At 29.7% G+C, this 24,521-nt stretch overlaps 5 protein-coding genes across 16 annotated transcripts in view; 1 reads left to right on the plus strand and 4 right to left on the minus strand.

The window, feature by feature from the left end:
- LOC123306212 (calcium/calmodulin-dependent 3',5'-cyclic nucleotide phosphodiesterase 1-like) overlaps positions 1–24,521 on the plus strand; it is a 312,151-nt gene that overhangs the window by 268,206 nt on the left and 19,424 nt on the right. The window lies entirely within an intron of this gene.
- On the minus strand, positions 565–12,653 carry LOC123306217 (maltase A3-like). 3 transcript variants are annotated; one of them, XM_044888143.1, is made up of 9 exons: positions 12,603–12,653; positions 6,583–6,727; positions 6,185–6,519; positions 2,155–2,283; positions 1,847–2,091; positions 1,537–1,735; positions 960–1,414; positions 757–903; positions 565–692 (listed from the first exon to the last, which is right to left on the minus strand). In XM_044888143.1, exons 1-9 carry the CDS (start codon positions 12,642–12,644, stop codon positions 623–625), a joined length of 1,767 nt encoding a protein of 588 aa, XP_044744078.1. In that variant the 5' UTR covers positions 12,645–12,653; the 3' UTR covers positions 565–622. The 3 variants fall into 3 exon arrangements, with proteins under 3 accessions (XP_044744078.1, XP_044744080.1, XP_044744079.1); XM_044888145.1 differs by lacking the exons at positions 1,537–1,735; positions 1,847–2,091; positions 2,155–2,283 and adding an exon at positions 5,124–5,502 and having other exon boundaries at positions 960–1,035; positions 5,612–6,519; XM_044888144.1 differs by lacking the exons at positions 565–692; positions 757–903; positions 960–1,414; ... (1 more) ...; positions 1,847–2,091; positions 2,155–2,283 and adding exons at positions 4,467–4,765; positions 4,840–4,986; positions 5,048–5,502 and having other exon boundaries at positions 5,612–6,519.
- LOC123290363 (maltase 1-like) lies at positions 10,542–11,711 on the minus strand. Its single transcript, XM_044870508.1, has 4 exons — positions 11,489–11,711; positions 10,941–11,395; positions 10,731–10,877; positions 10,542–10,657 (listed from the first exon to the last, which is right to left on the minus strand). The coding sequence occupies exons 1-4, from the start codon at positions 11,561–11,563 to the stop codon at positions 10,588–10,590; spliced, it is 747 nt and encodes a 248-aa protein (XP_044726443.1). The 5' UTR covers positions 11,564–11,711; the 3' UTR covers positions 10,542–10,587.
- On the minus strand, positions 16,279–22,033 carry LOC123290375 (inactive lysozyme 1A-like). 3 transcript variants are annotated; one of them, XM_044870523.1, is made up of 3 exons: positions 21,827–22,033; positions 17,962–18,123; positions 16,279–16,600 (listed from the first exon to the last, which is right to left on the minus strand). In XM_044870523.1, the coding sequence occupies exons 1-3, from the start codon at positions 21,960–21,962 to the stop codon at positions 16,464–16,466; spliced, it is 435 nt and encodes a 144-aa protein (XP_044726458.1). In that variant the 5' UTR covers positions 21,963–22,033; the 3' UTR covers positions 16,279–16,463. The 3 variants fall into 3 exon arrangements, with proteins under 3 accessions (XP_044726458.1, XP_044726457.1, XP_044726456.1); XM_044870522.1 differs by lacking the exon at positions 21,827–22,033 and adding an exon at positions 18,193–18,376 and having other exon boundaries at positions 16,285–16,600; XM_044870521.1 differs by lacking the exons at positions 16,279–16,600; positions 17,962–18,123 and adding exons at positions 21,037–21,466; positions 21,602–21,763 and having other exon boundaries at positions 21,827–22,029.
- Positions 23,261–24,016, minus strand: LOC123290373 (inactive lysozyme 1A-like). Its single transcript, XM_044870519.1, has 3 exons — positions 23,816–24,016; positions 23,588–23,749; positions 23,261–23,488 (listed from the first exon to the last, which is right to left on the minus strand). The coding sequence occupies exons 1-3, from the start codon at positions 23,958–23,960 to the stop codon at positions 23,346–23,348; spliced, it is 450 nt and encodes a 149-aa protein (XP_044726454.1). The 5' UTR covers positions 23,961–24,016; the 3' UTR covers positions 23,261–23,345.

Here is a 24,521-nt window from a genome sequence, read left to right on the forward strand (position 1 = left end):
TTAATGTCGGAATCTCTACAAATCGTCAAATTTGATAGTTAGCTTATAGCATGACCTTCTTGCCTACCATTTAATTTCCACTCTTCTTTTCGATAATTTACCGGTTATACTTATTTCCTACTGCAACTACTTTTTACCTCATTTATGGTTTACCTCACTGAATCTTGAATGCCATCCACTCAAACAGAATCCAGAAAAAAGCAAGACATATATTCGGTTTTATTAGGCTAAACTATAATATTCTACTCTTACAGCCCTTGTGGGTTGTGAGAGAGTGTACTAGGCGTTTGTCACGCCTATTGGACCATGCCTAGACGTGAATCACGCCTTTTTTTTGGGAAATTTCCAAAAATGCGTTGTTTTCTCATAAAAAAATAACATTTTATCGAAAATTGTTAGCTTTTAGAGGAAATGCAACTTAAATATATGATTTAGAATTTTTTTTTAGACAAATAATAGCTTTGGGATAAATTGATTTATATCAACGACGCTTTTCTTTCCTTTAACTATGAAGCCGGAGATGACAGGGATGTCAGAAAAAAAGGAGCAAAAAAAAACAATAAATTCACATTAAAAAAATCTTTATTTTGTAAACATGCTTAAATATAGATTAATATATTGTTCAGAGATCAGTTGATAAAACATAAGCTTCATTTGGACTCAGTTCCAATTTTCCTCTCAAAATTTTGGATCTGAAAGTAAATTAAATATTATAATTATAATTCATTTGAGAATTTTATCATGAAGTTTACAAACCCTTTTTTGTTTTTAGCACCCACACTTGCTACTTCAACTTTCAAATTTTTCACATCTGAGTCAATTTCAATTTTAGATAAATCTACAGTTTCGGTTTTTCCACCCAAATTTAATACTGATATATAACTAGGGTTGTCTTTCAATTCTCTAAAACAAACAAATTATAATTATTTTGAAGAAATGGCTAATCAAAGAATTTGTACCTGATTACAATCAAAACATTTTTTCCAACTATTTCAGTCGTTAAATCACCCTTTTGGAGAGTGGTTTTTTTGCGTAGCTGAATCAAAGTTTTATAAACATTGCAATGCGAATCAACATTTTCTGAAACTTGAGCTTTCACATTTGTTTGTTTATACTTTTCGCTAACTGGCAACCATGTTTTGTTTGCTGTGCTAAAACCAGCATTTTTGGTTGTATCCCATTGTAAAGGTGTACGTTCTGGATCCCGTGTGAATTGTAGATATCGATCTTCACCGGCATTAATTGCATTTGGATCTTGGGTATCTTTCCATGATACAAAACCATCTTCTTGTCCAATTTCTTCTCCGTTGTAGGTAACTCCAACTCCAGGTAATGTCATTGTGAGCATATTCAAGGCATCAGTTCGTTCTGGACCAAGACGACTGCCAACACGATGTTGATCATGATTTCCTAACTAAATTAAATTGAAAAGTTTTAACTCGTCAGCGGTCGCGTTAAACTTTCGGTAATCTTTAGGTCGGTTATGTTTATTCAAAAAATTTGCAATCATGGAATCAAAAAGTTCTGTCTACTTACAACCCAGTTAGGTATACGGCCCTCTGGCAAATTATCCATCCATTTATCAATTAATGCTTTATATTCTTGTGCGTTGGACTCGGATGTTAAATTTACAATAAATTGAAAATTAAATGGAAAACACGCGCCTTCATGGGTAGAGTTTCCATAAAACTTCATTACAAGTGGAGGACCTTCATATGTTTCCACCATTATAACCCTGAAATGTGGCTACTGTTAATGGCCCGTTTAGAAATGAAAAATATTTGGAGGAATGTACAATTTTGTAATAGAAACATAAAACTTAATGTATAAAATGTAAAATCATTACCTCGACACATTATCAGTTTTCGCTGCATATTCTTTTAAAAGATCTCGCCATTGTACAACCATATCGAATGTTTCTGGCAGATTTTGAGTATAAATATGATAATTATAACAGTCATCAGTTTCAATGGGACAGTTTGGATCATTTGTTAGTGGCTCGTCTCGAAATTGCTCATCTTCAAATAATGGACCAATTGCATCCACACGAAAACCAGACACACCTTTTTTCATCCAAAATACTAAAATATCCTGAAAAATATCGTAAAAAGGATAGCAAATGATTGGGCTAGAGTTATTATAAATTAGTCATACTTTCATTTCTTGAACTAATTTTGGACTACGATAGTTCAAATCCGGCTGTTGGACTGTAAATTGGTGATAGTAATATTGTCCGCGTTCTGAATTCCATTGCCAAGCATTTGAATGAGACATTCCGCTGTTCTAAAATATTAAGAAAAAAAGTTGGTTTAATGTGAGAAGAATTTTTTTATTCGACCTTATTTGTTTGTTAAATGTAATTAGACCGTGAGATAGAAAAGTTGCTTTGTTAAATGAGTAATACATACTTGAAACTTCCTTTCGTGTGTGGCTTCCTTTTGGAGAGTCTATCAAGCTTCTCTCTGCGACCTTTTTTTCGAAAGTGTTTCGTTTTTAAATGAGCATGATAACGTCATATTTAATCTATCGGTCTGAAAAAATGCAGCAGGGAATTTGCGGGTCACTATGGCCACTTGATAACATTAATAATTATTAAGAAATAAATTATTTTGTCTAAAAATACTACACCGATGCCCTTGTCTGACATCTCGAACATGAAAAGTTTCATAGTATGTATTAATCATGCAACATAGCACCCTTTCTACCCCATGGTCTATTTCATGTAACCAGAAATACATTTCCTGGACGATACCTCGCAAAAATTAAAATTACCGCAATATTTTGTTTAATAAATATAAAATCTTACCCAATTATTTGGTGGGTGTCGAGTTCCATTCACAATTTTTCCATCACGCCAAACATAATAATCTGTATATGGATCAATTCGTTTTACCGATTTTTCGAACCATTCATGCTTATCACTCGAATGATTCGGTACAAAATCCATTATAATTTTAATCCCTAATTCATTTGCTTCTGCTAACAACTTATCAAAATCATCCATAGTACCGAATAATGGATCAATTGAACGAAAATCACTTATATCATAGCCATGATCAACCATCGGTGATTTGTAAATTGGTGACAACCATGTTGCAGTGATACCTAATTGACTTAGGTGCCCTAACCGTTGTCTAATCCCATTTAAATCTCCCACTCCGTCACCGTCACTATCTTGAAAGGACCTTGGATAAATTTGATAGAATACCGTTGTTTTCCACCAATCTGAATCGACGTTATTTAACAAAATCGGACTGCCATCTGCCCAAATTATTTTATTGATATTTAGTAGCAAAATTAAAAGAAAATATTTGAAAGCCTTCATGATTTCAAATAAATTTCTTTTGACTCTAATAATGATTTATAAACATTTGTATTTATAAACAAATCTTATCTTTTCTAACACTCGGTTAGATAAGAAAACGATAATAAAAAAAAAAAAAAAAAATAGGTTGTTGAAGACGATTCAAATTGGCTACTCTAATTACGCTCTATTCGGCTGCAAATAGTTCAATTATAGCAGTAATGAAAATTTACCAATATTTAGTAGCAAGCCTTTGTCCAACAAGTGGGATGATATGGGCTAAAATAATAATAATAATAATAGCAAGCTTTTGCCTGGAAATTTTTTACCATTTTATCATTTTACAATTTCCATTCATAAGCCATCATCTTTTAGTTTATCTCCTTCCATCGGGATCAAAAGAGATCAGTTTTATTGTATTATTATAAATGTGAAAGTAAGATTATTTGTTTGCTTGTTTGTTACGCTTTCGCGTAAAATCTACTGAATGGATTTGAATGAAAGTTGAAATTAATATAGCTCATATATCAGAATAACTCATGGGCTATAATTTGTAAAGATATAATATAAAATAAAATAAAATAAAAAACTTAAATTTATTTTTTTGACATTTTATAAAATAAGGCTAAGAAGATTCAATTTATGGACATCTGTTCAACCAAGGTTGTCAGACATACTTTTTACAATTTAAAAAATTGAAAACTGATTATTTGATACATGTACTTTTACATGTGTAAAATAATCGAAGAAGATTTCTACTCTATTTTAACAGGTGTCGGGAGAGGGGAAAGTGTTATCATACTTCGAATTCCAACTATCCCCCACTAAATTACTACAACTTTTGTAATAAAATAATGTTCGGATAATTTTTTTGCAAATATTTTTCGTAACCTTTAAGGTAGAAATATTAACACTTTCGAAATTCAAAAAAAAATATCATAATTTAAGATAATAATGAATACAATGGTACTCAATACTGTATGTCAATACAGGATATTTCAACAATTAACTCAGTTAATTGTTATTTCCTGTTAGGAGTATCAGGAAAAATATAATTAAATATTATCAATTGAAAATTAAATAATTTTTATTTTGTAAACATATTTTTAAATAAATAATTAAAATAAATAATAATAATATAATTTAATTTGTTGTACACGGTTGTTCAATAAGATGTTAACATTTATATGGTAGTACAAAATTTATTTATGTTCTATCGTTAAAACCTAAATATGACAATAGACATATGACTTTGGAATCTCTTCTAAAGTCAGTCCGGCAGCAATTTATAGGCTCCAATGATCGAAAATTACAAATTATGTACCACCATATAAGTGGTGATATCTTGTTGAACAATCCAGTATTAGTTTATTTTTTCATGAATAAAGTCTTCAAAGATCAGTGGACAAAACATAAGATTCATTTGGACCTAATTCCAATTTCTCGGCCGAAATTATAGATCTGAAAAAAGAATACGAAATATATAAAAATTAAATTTCATTTCAAAATTTTTATGTTCATATAATTTTACAAACCCTTTTTTAATTTTAGCTCCTACACTAGCAACTTCCACTTTCAATTTTTTCGTGGCCGAATTAATTTCAATGTTGGATAAATCAATAATTTCATTTTGGTCACCCAAATTTAATACTGATAAATAACTAGGTGAATTTTTCAATTCTCTAAAACAAAACGAAAATGTTAAAATTTCGGAAACAATTAAAACGTTTTTAACATTTGTACCTGATTGCAACCAAAACATTTTTGCCAATTGCTTGGACCGTTAATTCACCGTTTTGGAACGTTGATTTTTTGCGTAACTGAATCAATGTTTTATAAACATTGTAATGCGAATCAACATTAGCTGGAGCTTGAGCTTTTACATTTGTTTCCTTATACTTTTCGCTAACCGGTAACCATGTTTTATTGGCTGTACTAAATCCAGCATTTTTAGTTGTATCCCAATGCAAAGGTGTTCGTTCTGGATCACGTGTAAATAATAAATATCGATCTTCACCAGCGTTTAATCCCCAAGGATCTTGTGTATCTTCCCAAGATACATAACCATCTTCTTGACCAATTTCTTCTCCATTGTATGAAATCGCAACACCTGGCAATGTCATTATTAACATATTTAAAGCATCAATACGTCCAACGCCCATACGACTGCCTACCCGATTGCGATCATGATTTCCTAGCTAAAACCAAAAATTGGATTAATATATAAACAGAAAGGCTGTTACTAAGAATGTCTTTGAGCAAATGCGAAGTTTGTGAGATTAAAAAAATTTAAACAAATTAGCTTACCACCCAGTTAGGAGTACGACCTTTTGGTAAATATGTAAAGTAGTTCTCAATTAAATATTTATAATCAGTGGCGTCCGATTCTTTTGTTAAATTGAATATAATAAAGAAATTAAATGGGAAACAAGCTCCGTCATGAGTTTCATTTCCATAATATCTCATATTCAAATCAATTCTACTAGCAGATTCAATCATAATCACTCTTGGAACTTTATCTGTAGCAGCAGAATGCTCCTTCAAAACATCACGCCATTGAGCCAAAATATCGTAAGTCAAAGGTTGATCATTCGTATAGATATGATCATGGTAACAATGATCTTCTGGCAAACAATCATCACCCGGATTTGGATTTAATGGTTCATCTGGCGATGATTCAACTTCTACTAAACTTGGAAGTGTATCAACCCGGAATCCAGAAACACCACGATCCATCCAAAATCGTAATACATTCTTCATTTCTTCAACCAAAAATGGATTTCGATAATTTAAATCAGGTTGTTGAATTGCAAACTGATGTAAATAATATTGTCCACGTTCCTCATTCCATTCCCATGCACTTTTACGAAACCAACTAATCCAATTATTTGGTGGTTGTCGTGTACCATTTACAATTTTTGCATCAGCCCATACATAAAAACTGGTATATGGTTCAATCCGTTTTATCGATTTCTCAAACCATTCATGTTTATCGCTTGAATGATTTGGCACAAAATCAAGGACAATTTTAATATCAAGCTTTTTGGCTTCAGCTACTAATTTATCAAAATCTTCTAAAGTACCGAACATTGGATCAATATCTTTAAAATCTGAGATATCGTAGCCCCCATCTACTTGAGGTGATTTATAAATTGGAGAAAGCCATGCTGAAGTAACTCCAATATCTTTTAAATGTGGAAGTCGTTCTCTGATTCCTATACGATTAATTAATTTAAGTCTCAAATATTAAATTGATAATAAAAATTCAAAATACTCACCATTTAAATCTCCATTTCCATCACCATCACTATCTTGGAATGATCTTGGATAAATTTGATAGAAAACGGCAGTTTGCCACCATTCTTTATCTGCTGCCAACCATTCTTCAGATGTTTCAATTGGATTTGTGGCAACAAAAGTTACCACAATTCCGATAGTAAATAAAATTTGTAAAATTTTATTCATTCTGCTTGGTATTGCAACAGTTAAAAATAATGAATGAAATTATTTCTTGATTTGATTTAAATACTTAAAAATACTATCAATAGATTAGTCAAGTCTGATAATGCATATGCCTTGAGATCCGTGTTTTCTTGGAATTAATAAAAGTTTACTCTCCATAGACCAGATTTTTATTTATGCATCAATCAAATTTCCTGACGAATAATTTAACGCATTCTATCGTTTATACCGCATTGGTTTTGGTTCAATTTAAAGCTTTTTTTTTTGTTTTAGAAAGGATAATTTTATTTCTAGCTTAGAAAATTGATTTAAAAGTAATATTTTTACTTATGAAATGCTTTGGCAATAAATTACAAGCGAAAGTTTCTGTTGAATTCAAATCTACACGTTATAAGATTTCCTTTGGATTGTACATCATACGCATAAAATTTTTCTTTCGTTAATTTTTCTGATCCATTCCAAAAGTGAATAGAACGGAGGTTGACTTCGACAGATTTGCAAGTTTTTGACCAAGAAATACTTCAACTTTTGTATTCAACCAGAGCTTTGCACCCCCGACTAACAATGAGGCACGTTTTCAGTTTTACGTACTTATTGGTGTAACTGTGTGTCTGTCTGTGGCATCGTAGCTCTTAAGAGATTGAACCGATTTTGATGTTGTTTTTTTTTTTTTTTTTGTTAAAAGATAATTTTATCAAGAGTGTTCTATGTTTCATGAATGGAGAAATATAAGCCAATTAGAAAAAATGTTCTACAAACGATTGGGCAGATTTACTTGAAACAAAGGTAGAGGCTCTCTAGATTAAATTTCCTTTCAAACAAAAAAATAAATGAAAAACAGTTCATCCATTTAGGAGCTACGATGCTAGACTAATCTATTAGAGCTGATTTTGTGTCGGGGGTTCCATTAAAATTTTTATTAAATATTACCAATTTAGATTTTGACCTTGGAAATATTTTTGAAGTTTTTATGTAGCTCTTTAAAAGTATTATCAATTCCCTATGTGGTTTGGCGAGCGTATCAGTTATAAGCTTATCACAAAACATTTGATATTGGATTGGAAAGTTGGATAATAAGTTTTCAAATTTTGTGATACATTTTTTTTCTCTATTTTAGTGCTCTTTTTTATAGAAAATGTAAAATCTCCCAGGTCTCGAAAACAAAAAAATTATTTGTATGTGTTCTTCTCCTACATCTAGTTTAGGTTGGGTTATATTAGCTGTCCACGACCGCTGGCTTTTCCGCTGGTAATTTCATTTATCAGCTCCTCAATTATTTTGATAGGCTGAGTGCACCTTCTTCATGGATATACCATGCACTACACCAGCCTTTCACGACTATTAACTAAATTAATTTTTGTTGTGGCGGCAGGAATTGAACCCGCTACTCTTGAGATACCGCGAACGGAATTGGTTATGCTTTAACCGACTGAGCTACTAAAGTTGACAACTACACCTGCAAAGCAAAAAAATTTTATTGAAGTAAAGTCGTTTGCTTGGATGTTAATGTTCTTATAATATATAAATATTTCTTGATTCAACTATCCCAAAACTTAATTCAAGAAAATAAGCTTAAAATTTAAAATATAGCAAGAAAGTATTATCTTGAACCAAGAAAATATCTACTTGGTACCATGTTCAGAACATATTTTCTAGCAGCTAACACTTGTTTTTACTCTATACACAAAAATCTCATATCTCTATCTCTCTAAACTCTTATCAATATATAAAATAGTTAACATTTAACATCCTTTCGATTACTAGAGCAAGAAAAAAAGTAGATAAAAGAAAATTTTTTAGAAATAACTTCGATAAAATTTTCACATGAACTTTACTTGAAGAATAATAGAATACAGTTTATCAATGCTAGCCAAAAATTGACCTATCACCTAATGAGCTAATCACATTCAAAAAATTTTTATAATCAATATTTTTTAACAATGAATTTCGTCACGTTCTCAGCTTGAGATAGGAAAATTTCTATCATAGATAGCAAAATGAAAATTATACAATGTAAATAAAACACTTTTGTATCGATAAGGAAATAATGGCAGATAGATATATTTATTTGTTTGTAAATTGATTTGTTTATCAATAAACCTGTTAATTGATTCTTATCTTTGGTATATTCCAGTTTTTACAGGAATTTTAATTGGAATAAAATGATTATTTCATTATTTTTTTAAAAAAATTTCATTTCTTAGAATTCATAAGCGTTTTTCCATTTAAAATGATCGAATTTTAATTTTTAGCGAATTTCCGAAGGAAATAGAGCTATTGCTTTTATACTAATGATGAAATTTTCAAATGTTCTTCGATCCCATCTAATATATTCCTCCATCGATCCTACCTGTATCCTCTCTAGCAGTCGCAATTTGAGTCCGATTTGAATAAAATTTGGTATCAAGAAAGCTTTTGGTATTTGGAGGGTCAAGTTCGTTAAGGTGCTGCGCAAAGTACAAAATTTTGAATGTTTTCAAAATAAAAAATATTTGTGTATTTTTTTATCAGTTTTCAGCAAAAAAGTACTCTTGTGATTTTTCTCTAGACCCTTAGTAAATAAAAATTCTTGAAAAATACAAAATTGCAATATTCAATTTTAAGAAAATGTGTTATTTTTCAATTTCGGATTTTTCAATTCCCTTTGCTAACATAGCTCCTGCGTTACGAATTTTTATTTCAGTTTACGATTTATGTTACTCGTGATACCAGCCAAATATTACATTGACGGCGTTGTGCTTACTTTTAAGAGCGCTCACTCGTCAAAGCTTGCGTTTCTTGACCGTTTGTTTGTTTTTTTGATTATTCATTGAATCGGTTGATTTAAAATTTCTTACGAAAACATAAAAAGCCGACCCATATTGACGATATAAGCCAATGAAAATCAAGTGACATACGGTAAGTAGCTCAAACTGAATTTTCATTTTGATAAAAAAAAGTTGCAAATGTTGCAACGTTCTGCAACGTTACATGATGATTTTCACAATGTCAAATTACTAGATGAACCGTGCGAAATTTTTTTAACCTCAAGTATGGGCCTGCTTTACCCTAAAGTAGTTTCAAATTTTCAGGGTTGACTTTGTTAGAACTTAGGAAAATTAGACGAAAATTAAGTGAACTTTTTTTTATGATATATACCATAGTTTTCGAAATAACGATGCCTCAAGATTTATAGGAAATCATCTTTTTGAAGAACTAATACACAATCATTTCATCACTTTAAACGAACTTTATGGAAAAACGAGTTCCACTTGTTATAATTTTCTTTATGGGAAAATATTTGTCATGTTTTTAACTAACGAATATTAGCTTTCCTAATTAATCTTTTAGGAAAGTTACCCTTGTGTATAATAAAACATCCCTTTAAAAACACTCCAATATAAGATTTGTATGTCAAAAATGCTTAATTAATCAAGATCCAAAAGATTCTTCAAGGACTTACAAGATCAAGGTCTAACAAGATTGAAAATTCAGACTAAAAGGCACTTTCCATAACGAAAGTGCAAAGGAGTTTAGGCTTTTGTAGGTTCAAGAAAATTACTAGCGGCCGGTAACCAAATTTTTTTCAATTCGTCATTCAACTTACTAATTTATAGCAAAATACAATATCTTCAATGACATTAACGATGCGAAACTTCCAATTAAATTATATTGTGGAAAAATAAGAAAACAAAAAAAATTCAAAGAAAAACTATATTTATTTTTTATTTTATATCATAATTTATTAAAATATATTTTTTAATTAAATAATAATTATTAATGGAAAACAATGAAAATGATGACTGATTTTTATGAAAATATCAACAAATTAATGTTTTGATTTATAAATCCGTAGACAAAACATAAGCTTCATTTGGACCCAATTTTAATTCACCTCTGGGAATTGTGGATCTAAAAAAATTAAAAATTGAATATTAGAAACTCGCTTTATATGTTTCTAGTTCATTTAAATAAGATTTCTTACCCCTTTTTGTTGGAAGCACCCACGCTAGCAACCTCAACTTTTAATGATTTTTCTACAACATTAGTAGCAACCTTAGATAAATCCACAACTTCATTTTGGTCGCCCAAATTTAATACTGATAAATAAGTTGGTGAATTTTTCAATTCTCTAAAACCCCCAAAAAATTATATAGAAATGCTGTAAAGTCAAAAATTTTTGCATAAAACTTACCTGGTTACAACCAAAACATTTTTTCCAACCGTTTGAGTCGCTACTGATCCATCTTGTAAAGTTGATTTTTTACGTAGCTGAATCAGTGTTTTATACACATTGTAATGAGAATCGGCATTTGCTGGGGATTGACTTTTGGCATTGGTTTGTTTGTATTTGTCACTAACAGGTAACCAAGTTTTATTGGCTGTACTAAATCCAGCATTTTTAGTTGTGTCCCATTGTAAGGGTGTACGTTCTGGATCCCGTGTGAATTGTAGATATCGATCTTCACCAGCATTAATTGCATTAGGATCTTGTGTTTCTTCCCATGATACAAAACCATCTTCCTGACCGATCTCTTCACCGTTATAAGAAACACCAACTCCGGGCAACGTCATTGTGTATATATTCAAAGCGTCAATACGACCAGCACCCAAACGATCAGCTACACGGTGGTTATCATGATTTCCAAGCTGAGAATTATGGAAAATAGGGAAAATGTAATTTCACAAATAAAAAATACCAGAATTGTACTTTATGGCCGTATGGAAAAAAAACGGACTTACCACCCAATTTGGAGTTCGACCGCTTGGTAAATATTCCAAATATGTGTCAATTAATTTTTTTGAAATCGTTTGCATTCGACGATTTAGTTAGATTCTGTATCAAAAAGAAGTTAAAAGTAAAGCTAGCCCCATCATGTGTTGCATTACCATAATATCCAAAAATTTTATCAATTGGGCTATAAGCCTCAGTCATAATCACTCTTGGAACTTTGTCTGTAGCAGCGGAATGTGCTTTCAAAACATCACGCCATTGTACAACCATATCATAGGTTTCACTTTGATCTTTGGTGTAAACATGATCCAAATAACAATAATCCACAGGTAAACATTCTTTACCCTTATTTTGATTCTCTGGTTCATCTGGTAACGACGCAACTTCAAATAAACTTGGAATAGTATCAACACGGAATCCAGACACACCACGATCCATCCAAAATCGTAATACATTCTTCATTTCTTCAACCAAAAATGGATCTCGGTAATTTAAATCAGGTTGTTGGATAGCAAATTGATGTAAATAATATTGTCCACGTTCCTCATTCCATTCCCATGCACTATTATGGAACTCACTAATCCAATTATTTGGTGGTTGTCGTGTACCATTTACAATTTTTGCATCAGCCCAAACATAATAATTGGTGTAAGGATCAATACGTTTTACTGATTTCTCAAACCATTCATGTTTATCGCTAGAATGATTTGGTACAAAATCCAAGACTATTTTAATACCCTGTTTCTTGGCTTCAGCTACCAATTTATCAAAATCCTCTAAAGTTCCATAAATTGGATCCACATCCTTAAAGTCAGCGATATCGTAACCCCCATCTACTTGAGGGGAAGTATAAATTGGAGAAAGCCATGCTGACGTTACTCCAATATCTTTTAAATGTGGAAGTCGTTCTCGAATTCCTAAACGATTAATTAATTTTAGTCTCTTTCAAATTGTGAATAAAAATTTAAAATACTCACCATTTAAATCTCCATTTCCATCACCATCACTATCTTGGAATGATCTTGGATAAATTTGATAGAATACAGCAGTTTGCCACCATTCTTTATCTGCTGCCAACCATTCTTCAGGTTTTTCAATTGGATTTGTGGCAACAAAAGTTACCACAATTCCGATAATAAATACAAATTGTAAAATTTTATTCATAATTCTATAAAATTATGAACTTGAAGGTAAAGACAACTATAAATTAAATTTTAATTTAAGACGTCTTTTTAATACTTAATTTTAAGTGTGATTACAGGTGCAATTATGTTGTATGATAATTTGTATTTATTTAATTTTTTTTAATTATATTCTAATTTTCAAGTTTTTTTATTGGAAAAATTTTTTTTTAGTAAATAAACAAGCCACTTGAATAAACATCATCACACCGCTATCAATTAAATATAAAAAATTGTTCAAAAAGTTAGGATATATTATTTTTATACCATATATAAATGAAATATATCAAGATACTAAGTTTACTAAGTTTAGTCACAAATTTGTAACGCTTAAAAATATTGATGCTACAAACAAAATTTTGGTATAGGTGTTCATAATCATCAAATAAGCCCATTTCTGTCCGCCCAAAAAACATGTCATGTTGAAATTTTTATAGGGTGCTCAGGACGTAAAAAGAAAGTTTGAGTTCATAAATGAACCACATAGGTCAATTGTTCCTTGTTCCTTGTAAAAAATAAATAACTGTATTTTAAAACATTTTTTCGTAAGCGGTACTGTTTACCCATGAGGGCGTAAACTAGGACAAAACTTTGGTGACCATTTTCTCCAAAACTATAGGGAGTTGAAATCTTGTAAGCCTTTAGAGATAGAACAAAAGTTTAATTACAAAAAATGTTCCTTATAAAAAAATAAAAAAATTTTGTTTGAAACATTTTTTCGTAGACTTCATTGTTTAGGTTAGGTTAGAATGGCTGGCCTGGCGTGAGATACACGCAGGAGCGCTTTGAAGTCAACGGACTTTAGGTCGAACAGATCGTCAAAGAAAGGCTGACTCAAGTGAGTCCACCTCCTCGTTGCAAGAACTGGGCAGTGACAGAGAAGATGAGACATCATTTCCTCCTCCTCACTGTGAAAGCTCCTAAAATAACCATAATACCCTGTAAGGCCCAGGCGTTCAGCGTGCCTACCACCTAGCCAGTGACATCACTGTTTACTCGTGAGCAAATTAGCACAAAACCTTGGTGTCCATTTTCTACAAAACTATAAAAGATAGGAAGTTGATAATTTGCAGGTAGCTTAAACTAGTGGCTTGTAAAAGATTCACAAAAAACGCAAACTATTCTAGAAAAAACTATCGAAATTTTTTTTAAATTTTCGATAACAAATAAAAGATTTTCTTGCTTTTTAGGGTTAAATGAATGCTGCATTGTCATCCACTTTTGAATTATGGTCCAAATTTCTAGCTCATCAGGAAGTTAATTTATAATCAATTACAAAATTTCACAAGTTGAAAATTACAGAAAATCGTAATTTTAATTTAGAGTTGGGCAAAACCATTTTTTCATATATATTATTCAATTCTATCCGAAAGTTTCATATTGTATTTTTCAGTATTTATTATCACGAATTGCATGACTAAAAATTAATAAAAAATTAAAAGTTTTATCTTCGATCAGCCGATGTCCATAGGACGTCATGAATTGTATCATTCTTGATTTCAAACTTTCACGTTTACTACAAATGAAAATTAATTACTATTGATAAGGAAAATTTAACTACATACCTACTTGACGAATCACACATGGGAAATTAAAATTCTGTACGTTAATAACAAAAAAATATTTCACCACAACAAAATATTTTTTTAAATTATTTATCTTTATTATTTTTTTCAAAATGTAGTACATTTTTGAAATTTTTCAATTATATTTTTTGATTAAGGTACTTCCTCAATAAGTGAATGATATTTGTTTGTGTTTGACTTCTGTTTTGAATTTTATATATCAATTCTGTTTACACTAAAATTAAGAGTGGATTTTTCGATATATTTCATAGTTTTTGAAATATTAATGCCTAAAGATTTCGAGAAAATCACGTCAAGTAGAAATAACACACAAATGCATACAATTTGATCACTTTAAATGTATTTGTATGAAATAAAGTCAAATTAACAGAAAAGTTCGAAAAATTTCATTTTTCACAAACGCAATCCTCCGGGAAATCAGAAAAACCGTTTTCCAATATTAGCCACATTAAAAATTGATACCTGTAATTTATATCTGTATCTTTTCAAATACTCGTATATGTGATACAAGTTGTCTAACAAATAAAATTAATTAAAAAATTTACCATTAAAATGCAAGCAAACTTGAATTTTTTTAAAAATAAGTTAAGTCTGATTTTATCTCACCGCAAAATGATTCAGTACCACAATTAGGAGATTATATTATATAAACATCGATTAGGAGATTGATTATATTAATAATATATATTTTTTATAATTTGTATACGTCAATAATACGTCCAAAAAAACTTTTAAGAGCTTTTTCACGAATGTTTTCTCATCTATTTCTGCCAGTCTTTGAATCAAGATCGGTTCTGCGATTCCATGGATTGATATAAACTTGGTTTCTTATTTTGATTTAAGGAACCTCCCATTCTTTTTTTTTTAACTACACATCCAATACAATAGAAGAAGTTATAAGATACAGTTTTTTTTACAGCCAAAGCCTTTCGGAAAGAATTCAATACTATTGTACATAAAACACAAGTTATAAGTACACATAAACGACGAACTTTAGTTTTTTCTTAGTTTATTACCATTTTTCTCCATATGTGTAAGATAGGCATTTTACATGACACATATGCAATATTCATCACATTCACGATATAAAATTAAAATTTATGTTCCACATTTTGAGATACGGTACACTTAAAAACATTGAAATAATAATTCAATTTTTTGTGTTTATCTCAATATAAATTTTTTGTTTGATTGATTAAACAATATTTTCATAAAATTTACAATTCAGAATTAATTTGTTAAATTCATCAATTTTGTATAACTGTTTAGTATAAATGTTTTGTACACTTATTTTCTGAATAAACATAATGTACCTGTCGGGGTTTTTTTTGTTATTAAATATCAAAATTTTTTTTAAATAAAACACACACAAAATTTATAATCAATTTATTTTTTAACTAGAGTGATACCCACCCGCTTCGCTGGGTTTAAAAGTACAGATTGATAAAGATTGCTCTCGCTTATCCCCTTTCTATAACACTTGAAATAATGGTAAGGATTGTTTTACACAGGTAAAATATATGTTTAGATTTCTATTTTTTTAAATGTATTTTTTTAATAATAGTAATTATTCATTGGCATATCAGAGAATATGGCCGTGGTATTGACTATTTTTACAGAAATCTGTAATTTATGGTAATGTCAAATTGCAAATTAAATTAAATTTTTTTTATTTTTTTTAAATATATCTTTATAAATTATAGTTCATGTGCTATTCTGATATATCAGCTATATTGCTGTACAGTTTCATTAAAAACCATTCGCTAGTTTAAGCGTGAAAGCGTAACAAACAAACAAACAAACATGCTTACTTTCTTATTTATAATATATAGAGATTTATTATATTAGGTGTAAAATTGAACATTGGAGTATGATGATACTCGTATTTACAATTATGAAAAAAAAGTTACCGTAAATTAATATTAGTTCTTTTGGAAATTAGTAAAATTAAAATTTTTTCTTGAATTTTTTTATAAATATTATTTGTAATTTCAGTAAAAATTGGCTTGCCCATAAAAACTTATTTTACAGTAACTTATTTTCTGAAAAGCTTTCATAATTTTCAGATATCATCTTTTTAAAAATTTAATTTTGACTTCTTAACTTCTGCAATAATTTCTTTACTTTCCACAAAGAAATCGGTTTTACGGGCCCTAATTTGCCACGCATATTAATGTTAATTTATATAGCTTTAAAAAAAAAAACTAATTAATTTCTTATTTTAAACATTTTTCTAAATTTGGTAATTTTCCATCACATTTTTTTGTCCAAACTACCCATGCTTCATAGCCTTGTTGTTGATAAATTTTTCTTGCACAATTTACCGATGCTGTTACTCTGCTTGAACGTAATGCTAAAAAAAACCATTTAAAATTAAAGTAAAGCACTCGTTTACGGCTTTTATTTTACGGTGAGATCATATATAGTAAATTTTGTTTTAACGAAATATGTACATTGTATGATTCATACAACGCTCTTAGTACAAGCCTCGTTATAAATGATAACACTCGATCAAAAAGGCTTTTCTTATGATTTAGGAAAGCCTTCCTAACTCAACATTAGGAAGGCTTTAATGATTTTTATAAACATTTTTAATAACTCATATCACCTGATCTCGCTATTTACATTCCTCACGCGCTCTGCACGTGCGAAATATTTTGCGCGTTAAATATTCTGATGAGAGAAATTCTCACAAAATCATAATTCGAGAATAGATAAAATTATATGAAGACAGAAAAGTTTCAGCCACATATATCATTTGAAAAATAAAAGTTATTTATGGTTTAAATCGAGCGTGAGTGCGGACGGATTAAGACGAGGTCAAAGACATGGATTTCACTGATATTTTTATATTTTATATAAAGTAATTAAAATGAATAAATATGATTGTTTGATTTTTCCTGACAAGCACTCTTTTGTGGAAACCACAGTGACCACGATTTCCGTTATATACTAATCCACGGTAAAAGTGAATCGTAAAATCATAAACTGGAACCAGTTAAATAAAGACATTGATAACACAACTTGTTTTACAAGTTTATCCTAAGTAAGTCTATTTAATTCGAGTTGAGTAGTATTACACCACAGAAACAGATACACTTTTAGGGAAAGGGTGATCTAGAAAAGTTCTTCATTGCTAATTATAAACAAAATTTTGGGGTTTTACTTTTCTACTTGGGAAGTTTTAATCATAAAAAAGGACTCCGCATGATTAGATAAAAAAATAGCTTACCGTGAAACTTTTTCCAACTACTCCCAAAATGTTCTTCGGATCTTTCAGATCAAAAGTTCACACGGCCACAAATCTTTTTCAAGTAGTTTTCGAGCTACGGGCTATTAAAGCCAAGCATATTTTATAGTTAGGATATGATTAAGAAAATGGCTTTCAGTGAAATTTTTTCAAACCTCTCCCAAAATGTTCTTTGAATCCTTCTGATCAAAAGCTCTGGCGACCACAAAATTGTTTAACGAGTAGTTTTTGAGGTACGAGCGATAAAAATGATACATATAGCTTAAGTAAGCTTATTAAGTTGAATCGTATCATCATATCAACTAGATGCATTTTTAAGGAAATAGCAATCTAGAAAAGTTATTCATTGCTAATTATAAACAAAATTTTGGGTTTTTACGTTTTTTTAGTTTGGGAAATTTTAATTATAAAAAATTTACTTGTTTATTACTAAGTAAAATTAATGATTTAATCTTATACGATACCTTTGCATGTGGTTTTGCATAAATTTTTTCCACCTTTAAAACCACCAGCACACCACCATCGATCGCTGATCAAAAATGGTCCATGAACTTTAGTTTTATCATCGAAAGGACCTCGGAGTGCTGATGTATTGAAGCCAGTGGTATACTCAGCAATACAAGTCCCTAAAAATTATCAAATATATTATTTTTTTTAAATTATTTCAAATTTTTTTTTAATGTAAATTTACTTACAAGTTGCAATTTCTCTTGGTGTCATACCATGGCCATGTAGTTCTCTAGCAAATCCACATCGTGAATATATTTTTCCCAAACTTATATCGAAGCTTAAAAATATAACTAATAATAAAAAGCAAAATGCAAACTTCATGTTTTAGAATAATTAACTAACAAAATGTTTATCTTACAAACGCACTTATAATACTGAATCTTTGTGACTCAAATCAACTGTTTATTTATAAATATTATTTTAATCGGTTTTCCTATTATTAATTTATACGGTTTTCCTCATAGTAGTTATTCTGGTTATCATTGTCATATTTCTTATTAATAACTTCCCTGCAGTCTATAGGGAAGTAGTTGTAATGTACCCGTAATTTTAACTCAAAAATGTCTCGTACACCTTTTTCCAAAACCCAATAGCGAACAAGTTCTGAATAAATAATGTATTCGCACCGTTCGTGAGTTTTATTGGAGGCGTTTCCATAATAACGATACACTACTTTAAGTATAGAATTGTATGGATGTATATATAATTGTATGGATTGCATTTATGACTTACATTGAAAATTTAATATTATTGTCTCACAAATTTAAATAAATAATTATGATAATTTACATTTGAAAAATATTATTTGTACAATTTGATTTCTTATTTTCACAATTTTTAATGCATTAAGTTTAATTAATTAGTGTTTTTCAATAATTTTAATTTGACATTTTCTATAACATTAACATGTAAAGACCTGCAAATTAGTCAAAACAGCCTCCTTTATCGCCAAAATTTTTCACTGGAAGTGCTGGCATCGATTTTATTGTCTATACCATGACTACGCACACAACGACTAGTTTCTTTTTAAATGTAAAATATATTTTTAATAAATTACCAAGATTTTCGAGGATAAAGTACCTTCTTCATTAAAGGCTCATCTTAATTAACATTGTTATAAAAAGTGGTTTTTAATTAATTTTATTAAATTTAAGTTATAATTTGAATTAGGCAGATAAAATATAAACTAAAGCACTGAGTTACGGCTTTTAGCTTACCGTGAGATCGCATATCGCAAACTTTTTAGCGAAATATATAGATCGTAAAAATCATACCCCACGCTTAGGTATTTCATGAGGAATTGAGGAAATTTCATGCCTCAACTGCAATTTTTTATCAGTTGTTATCATAAAGATAGTCCTTTATGGTTTTTACAAAGCTTTCTAACAACTTATATCACATGGTCTCGCTAATTATAATCAGCCTTTTGCTCCTATGTTTACGTCGAGGTCAAAACCATGGATTTTACATATATTTTTATGTATTAAATAAAGTGATAAAAAATGAATGAATATTTTTGTCTGATTTTTCCTGATAAACATTCTTTGATGGAAACCACAGCGGCCCCGATTTCCGTTATTTGTGTGATATATGGTGCATTTCATAATTTTTTATAATCAACCAATGTATTGTAGTTTTTAATCCGCGATAAAAGTTAATCATAAGTTAATTAAGCCTTAGTTAGCGTAATTAGTTAGAGTTGAGTAGCATCACACCGCCCAAATATGTGGGAAAATTGTATGAGATTTTATTCCGTCATTTCTACAAAAATGAAAAACTATCAATTAACTTTTTTGGATGATCATAGCAGTCTATGACTTGAACATTAATTTTCATTTCTTAATATTATCATTTTTAACCGACTTCAACTAAAAAAAGGAGGAGGTTATCAATTCGACTGTATTTTTTTTATGTGTGTTGTTATCTCAGAACTTTTGACTGGGTGAACGGATTTTGATCATTCTTTATCTATTTGAAAGCTGGTGCTTCTCATTTAGTCTCATTTTATTTTGGTCCAGTTCTGACAACGGCATCCATGAGAAAACCATAAAAGTCTTAAATTTGCATTAAGTGTGCACGGCAAGAGAACGAATTACTCAATGTCACGCAAACCGATTTCGATGATTCTTTTTTTCTGACAAATTAGTTTGTGTACTTCAGAATCACTAAAAATCACAAAATTAAAGAAAACTTTTAACAAAAAGAAAACCGACTTCAAAAAAAAAACTTTTCCAAAACAACTTAATATGAACTAAAAAGTAATAAAATAACGATAATATAATGTAGTTAAAATTATTGTTATTTATGGAGTCGGTGTCAGCCAAGCTAATGTAGCAAACTGTTCCGTCAGAGTTGTTTCCTTGACTGACACTGACTCCAATAATAACAATAATTTCAACTACATTAAATTATCGTTATTTTATTACTTTTTAGTACATATAAATTTTTTTTTGGAAAAGTTTTTCTTTTGAAGTAGGTTTTCTTTTTGTTAAAAATGTTTTTTTATTTTGTAATAATTTTAAATAAATTATGACATTAATTTATATTTATTTATATTAAAAAAATATTAATATTTATGCTTCTTCTTTCCTTATTTTTATAATTTACAATGCATAATTTTTTTATAAAACGAATAGTTTCTGAAAATTTTCATAATATAGATATTATTATTATTTTTGAATTTGAAACTAAAATTACTTTGAATTTGAAACTAACAATTTTGCGGTCACATTCGGACTCGGAGAAACTGTAATTTGTGTCGATCAGCGATTAGCTTATTTATTTGTCAATAATAAAGGTAGATGAAAATTTATTAAATGAGAAATGAAAATTCAGGTACAAAAATTTATAATATTTATTAATTAGGAAATTTGAATACAATAGTTTTACAGTCCATAATATAAATTAAAATAAATGAATTACCAATTAGTAACTTTAAATTAAGTATTAATTTAAAATAATTAAAAACACAAACTTGTTAAATAAATAAATGTTAAAAATTGGTTATCTTCGATAACCAATTTTTAACTCTATTTTTGTCTTAGGAAGTCCAAAGTCTTATCAGTCCAAAGTCTGTAGTTGAAACAATAATTTAGAAGACTATATTAATAAATAAAGACACCATTCCATTGAATTACGATACGTATAAAAAAAGTGACAGAAATCACTAAAAGGAAAAACGAATTTCATTTCGAATAAATGTACTTTAAAATTATTATTTGATCCTTTTAAAAAATTTCAAAAATCGAAGGACTGACTGCAAAGTACAGATCCTCATGTAATGTGGATGACAATTTAATAATTTTGTTTTCCTTTAAACTTTAGGGAAACAACTGTCTAAATTTGGTAATTTTCCATCACAATTATTTGTCCAAACATCCCATGCTCCATAACCTCGATTTTGTGTGGCAATTTTTCTGGCACAATTTACAGTTGCTGTTAATCGCCTTGAACGCAAAGCTAGAAAAATCATATCGAATCAAACAAACTATAGCACTCCCGTTTATCTCACAATCGCATATCGCAAATTATTTTAATGAAACATGTCGAGAGAATTTTCAAAAGTAAAATTAACGGATTTATCTCATACGATACCTTTGCATTTTGATTGGCAATAATTGTCGCTTTTTTTCGAACCTTGTTTACACCACCATCGATCACTGATCAAAAACGGTCCATGAGTTTTACTACCATCATCGAATGGACCACGTTGTGCTGATGTATTGAAGCCAGTCATATATTCAGCAATACAAGTCCCTAAAATTACCCAAAATTTACGTTTAACACGTCTAGATATTTTTTTGTTTTATATTCACTTACAAGTTGCAATTTCTCTTGGTGTCATACCATGGCCATGCAGTTCTTTAGCAAATCCACATCGTGAATATACTTTTGCCAAACTTATATCGATGCTTAACAATATGGCTAATAATATAAAGCAAAATGAAAACTTCATGTTTTAGAATAATTAACTAACACAGTGTTTATCTTTCAAACGCACTTACAATACTGAATATGCAAATTTAAGATATTTTGTGACGCAAATCAATTTTTGTAAATTTTTGAATATTATTTGATTTACTTTTCCTCATATTAAACTTGGTTATTCCCAACTTTTTTTTTCCTTTATGCAGTCATGATTGCCTATATACAACTGTTAGCAAGTATACTATTGCCAACATTTTACGATTCTGTCTTTATATAAACACTTTATTTCACAACAAATACGTTGGAGCGTCTGTTTGTAATTGTGTAACTTTTGAGCAAATTGAACGATTGAAATTTAAACAATAGGTATATTTATTTTGCCGAGTCGATGTTTCTGTGCCATATTGGGGTCCCCTTTGACCGATCTCTGGTACTTGACGCTCCTGTAGTACTAAATTGGCGAGTGCCAGAGGCTGCTAATTCACAATTGTTTGCTAAAAAAATTTTGTGTGCCAACAGACGCAAAATGAACTTTTTCCATTCTTAAACAAAATAACCAAAAAAGTGATAAATTTTGGGATCATGGCCACCATGATTGAACACAGGTTGATTGAACACCTAAAACTCTGTAACAGCCATATATCTTTAAGGGTGGTAACAAATTGCTAGTGAAGCAAATCCTGAATCCGAAGGCATACTTTATCGCCCTGAATTAAGAGGCTTTATATCCGTATTGAGAACAAATGAACCATATTATATTTTGATATTTGTTAAAAATGTTGATTTATTCAGCAATGTAGACCGAGAACGGTTAGTTTGTCAATGAAAAGGATAAATGCATATTTAGGAAATGACAATGTACTTACTACAAAAGTTTTTCCAGTACTATTAGCAACTTTTGCCTACACGATATTTTATATTTGGATTCACAAAAGCGAATTAAGTAATCATTCATGTGCGGGAAATCTAACAAGTATTTCATCTTAAACAATTTATTTAATTCCAATATTTGGACTATAAATATAAAATAAATAACTAAAAAAAATTTTTGAGATATTTATTAATTTGAAAATTTGAATACAAAAGTTTTACAACCCAATATAAATTTAAGTCAATTAATTATCAATTAGAAGCTATTTGATTCTTATAAAAAATAATAACATAAAACTTCGGAAATTGTTTCAAAAATCTTAAAAAAGTGCCTGGCCATCATGTATGTGGATGAAAATTTGTAACTTTTGTAAAAATTGTGTTGATTTGTTGCAAAAATTTCTTTAGCTTTCAAAAAAGAAATCCATTTTTCACGTCCCATTTTTTAAAATGGGAGAAAATAATTTTTAGGTCGCTTTTGGTAAATTTTTAAGACTTATATTGTATGCAGATAAATTTGATCAAATTTGCCTTCTTCCTCTTATTTGGGAAAACAACTGTCTAGATTTGGTAATTTGTTTTCACAATTATCTGTCCAAATATCCCACGCCCAATAACCAGCCTTTGGTGAGTAAATTTTTCGGGCACAATTTACAGATGCTGATATTTTTCTTGAACGCAAAGCTAAAAATATAATATGTCCATGCAAATAAACTTAAGCATTTAATTCTTCTTTTATCTTGAGGTGAAATCGAATATGGCAAATTCGTTCGCATACGATACCTTTGCATTTTACATTGCAGAAGTTTTCACTTTTTTTCGAACCTTCTTTACACCACCATCGATCACTGATCAAAAACGGTCCATGAGTCTTACTACCATCTTCGAAAGGACCACGGGTAGCTGATGTATTGAAGCCAGTCATATATTCGGCAATACAAGTCCCTAAAAATTTTACAAATATACTTGTTTTAACACTTTCAGAATTTTTTTTGGTGTAAATTTACATACATGATTGAATTTCTTTGCGTGTCATACCATGACCATGCAGTTCTTTAGCAAATCCACATCGAGTAAAAACTTTTCCCAAACTTAAATCGAAACTAAGCAACACTATTAATAAAAAGCAGAATTTATGCTTCATGTTTTCGAACATGAATTATCAAACTGTTTATGCAATACGTACAAAATTTCAAAATTAAATTTTTTGACTGACATCATTTTTGTATATTTAAAAACTTTATTTTGTTTAATTTTCCTCTTATTATAGTACAGTGGCCGAGGACAGTTCGCTTCATAACCGTTGTACCTTTTTCAGCCCAATAAGTGCAATAACCTTGACAATAAAGATTTTTTGAAAAATTCGAAGTGATTCTAAAGAAATACTTTACTATTTACTTCAACTTGCTGTATTAGAAATAGTGAAAATGAGAGAGTTTAAATGTAAATTAACATATTACTTATTTAAAGTTAAAAAAATAGCATTAAATTTTCGATGCAAACCATTTATACAATTCCTTATATATGTACATCCATCTAAAGTAGAGTATCGTTTCTATGAAAACGTATCAAATAAAACTCATTCACGATGCAAATATAAACAGTTTAAGCTAGATAAATTGATACTTCGTGGGCAAGTGACGTGCCATTATCTTTATTTTGTAATTACTTTTGATCTAATGGAGATTTTTGAAAAATTCGAAACATGTCTGGTTCG

Source organism: Chrysoperla carnea, chromosome 1 (assembly GCF_905475395.1).
Source record: "Chrysoperla carnea chromosome 1, inChrCarn1.1, whole genome shotgun sequence".
NCBI classification, from domain to species: Eukaryota; Metazoa; Arthropoda; class Insecta; order Neuroptera; family Chrysopidae; genus Chrysoperla; species Chrysoperla carnea.

Coding starts and splice junctions, on each gene's coding strand:
- LOC123290363 (XM_044870508.1), bottom strand. CDS start 11,563: ATGCAAACGATTTCAAAAAAATTAATTGACACATATTTGGAATATTTA. Junction 11,396..11,488: donor GTCGAACTCCAAATTGGGTG/GTAAGTCCGTTT, acceptor CATAATTCTCAG/CTTGGAAATCATGATAACCA. Junction 10,878..10,940: donor AATGTTTTGGTTGTAACCAG/GTAAGTTTTATG, acceptor TGGGGGTTTTAG/AGAATTGAAAAATTCACCAA.
- LOC123306217 (XM_044888143.1), bottom strand. CDS start 12,644: ATGAATAAAATTTTACAATTTGTATTTATTATCGGAATTGTG. Junction 6,520..6,582: donor TGGAAATGGAGATTTAAATG/GTGAGTATTTTG, acceptor TTAATCGTATAG/GAATCAGAGAACGACTTCCA. Junction 904..959: donor AATGTTTTGATTGTAATCAG/GTACAAATTCTT, acceptor TGTTTGTTTTAG/AGAATTGAAAGACAACCCTA.
- LOC123290375 (XM_044870521.1), bottom strand. CDS start 21,962: ATGAAGTTTTCATTTTGCTTTATATTATTAGCCATATTGTTAAGCATC. Junction 21,764..21,826: donor ACCAAGAGAAATTGCAACTT/GTAAGTGAATAT, acceptor GGGTAATTTTAG/GGACTTGTATTGCTGAATAT. Junction 21,467..21,601: donor TTGCCAATCAAAATGCAAAG/GTATCGTATGAG, acceptor TGATTTTTCTAG/CTTTGCGTTCAAGGCGATTA.
- LOC123290373 (XM_044870519.1), bottom strand. CDS start 23,960: ATGTTCGAAAACATGAAGCATAAATTCTGCTTTTTATTAATAGTGTTG. Junction 23,750..23,815: donor ACGCAAAGAAATTCAATCAT/GTATGTAAATTT, acceptor TAAAATTTTTAG/GGACTTGTATTGCCGAATAT. Junction 23,489..23,587: donor CTGCAATGTAAAATGCAAAG/GTATCGTATGCG, acceptor TTATATTTTTAG/CTTTGCGTTCAAGAAAAATA.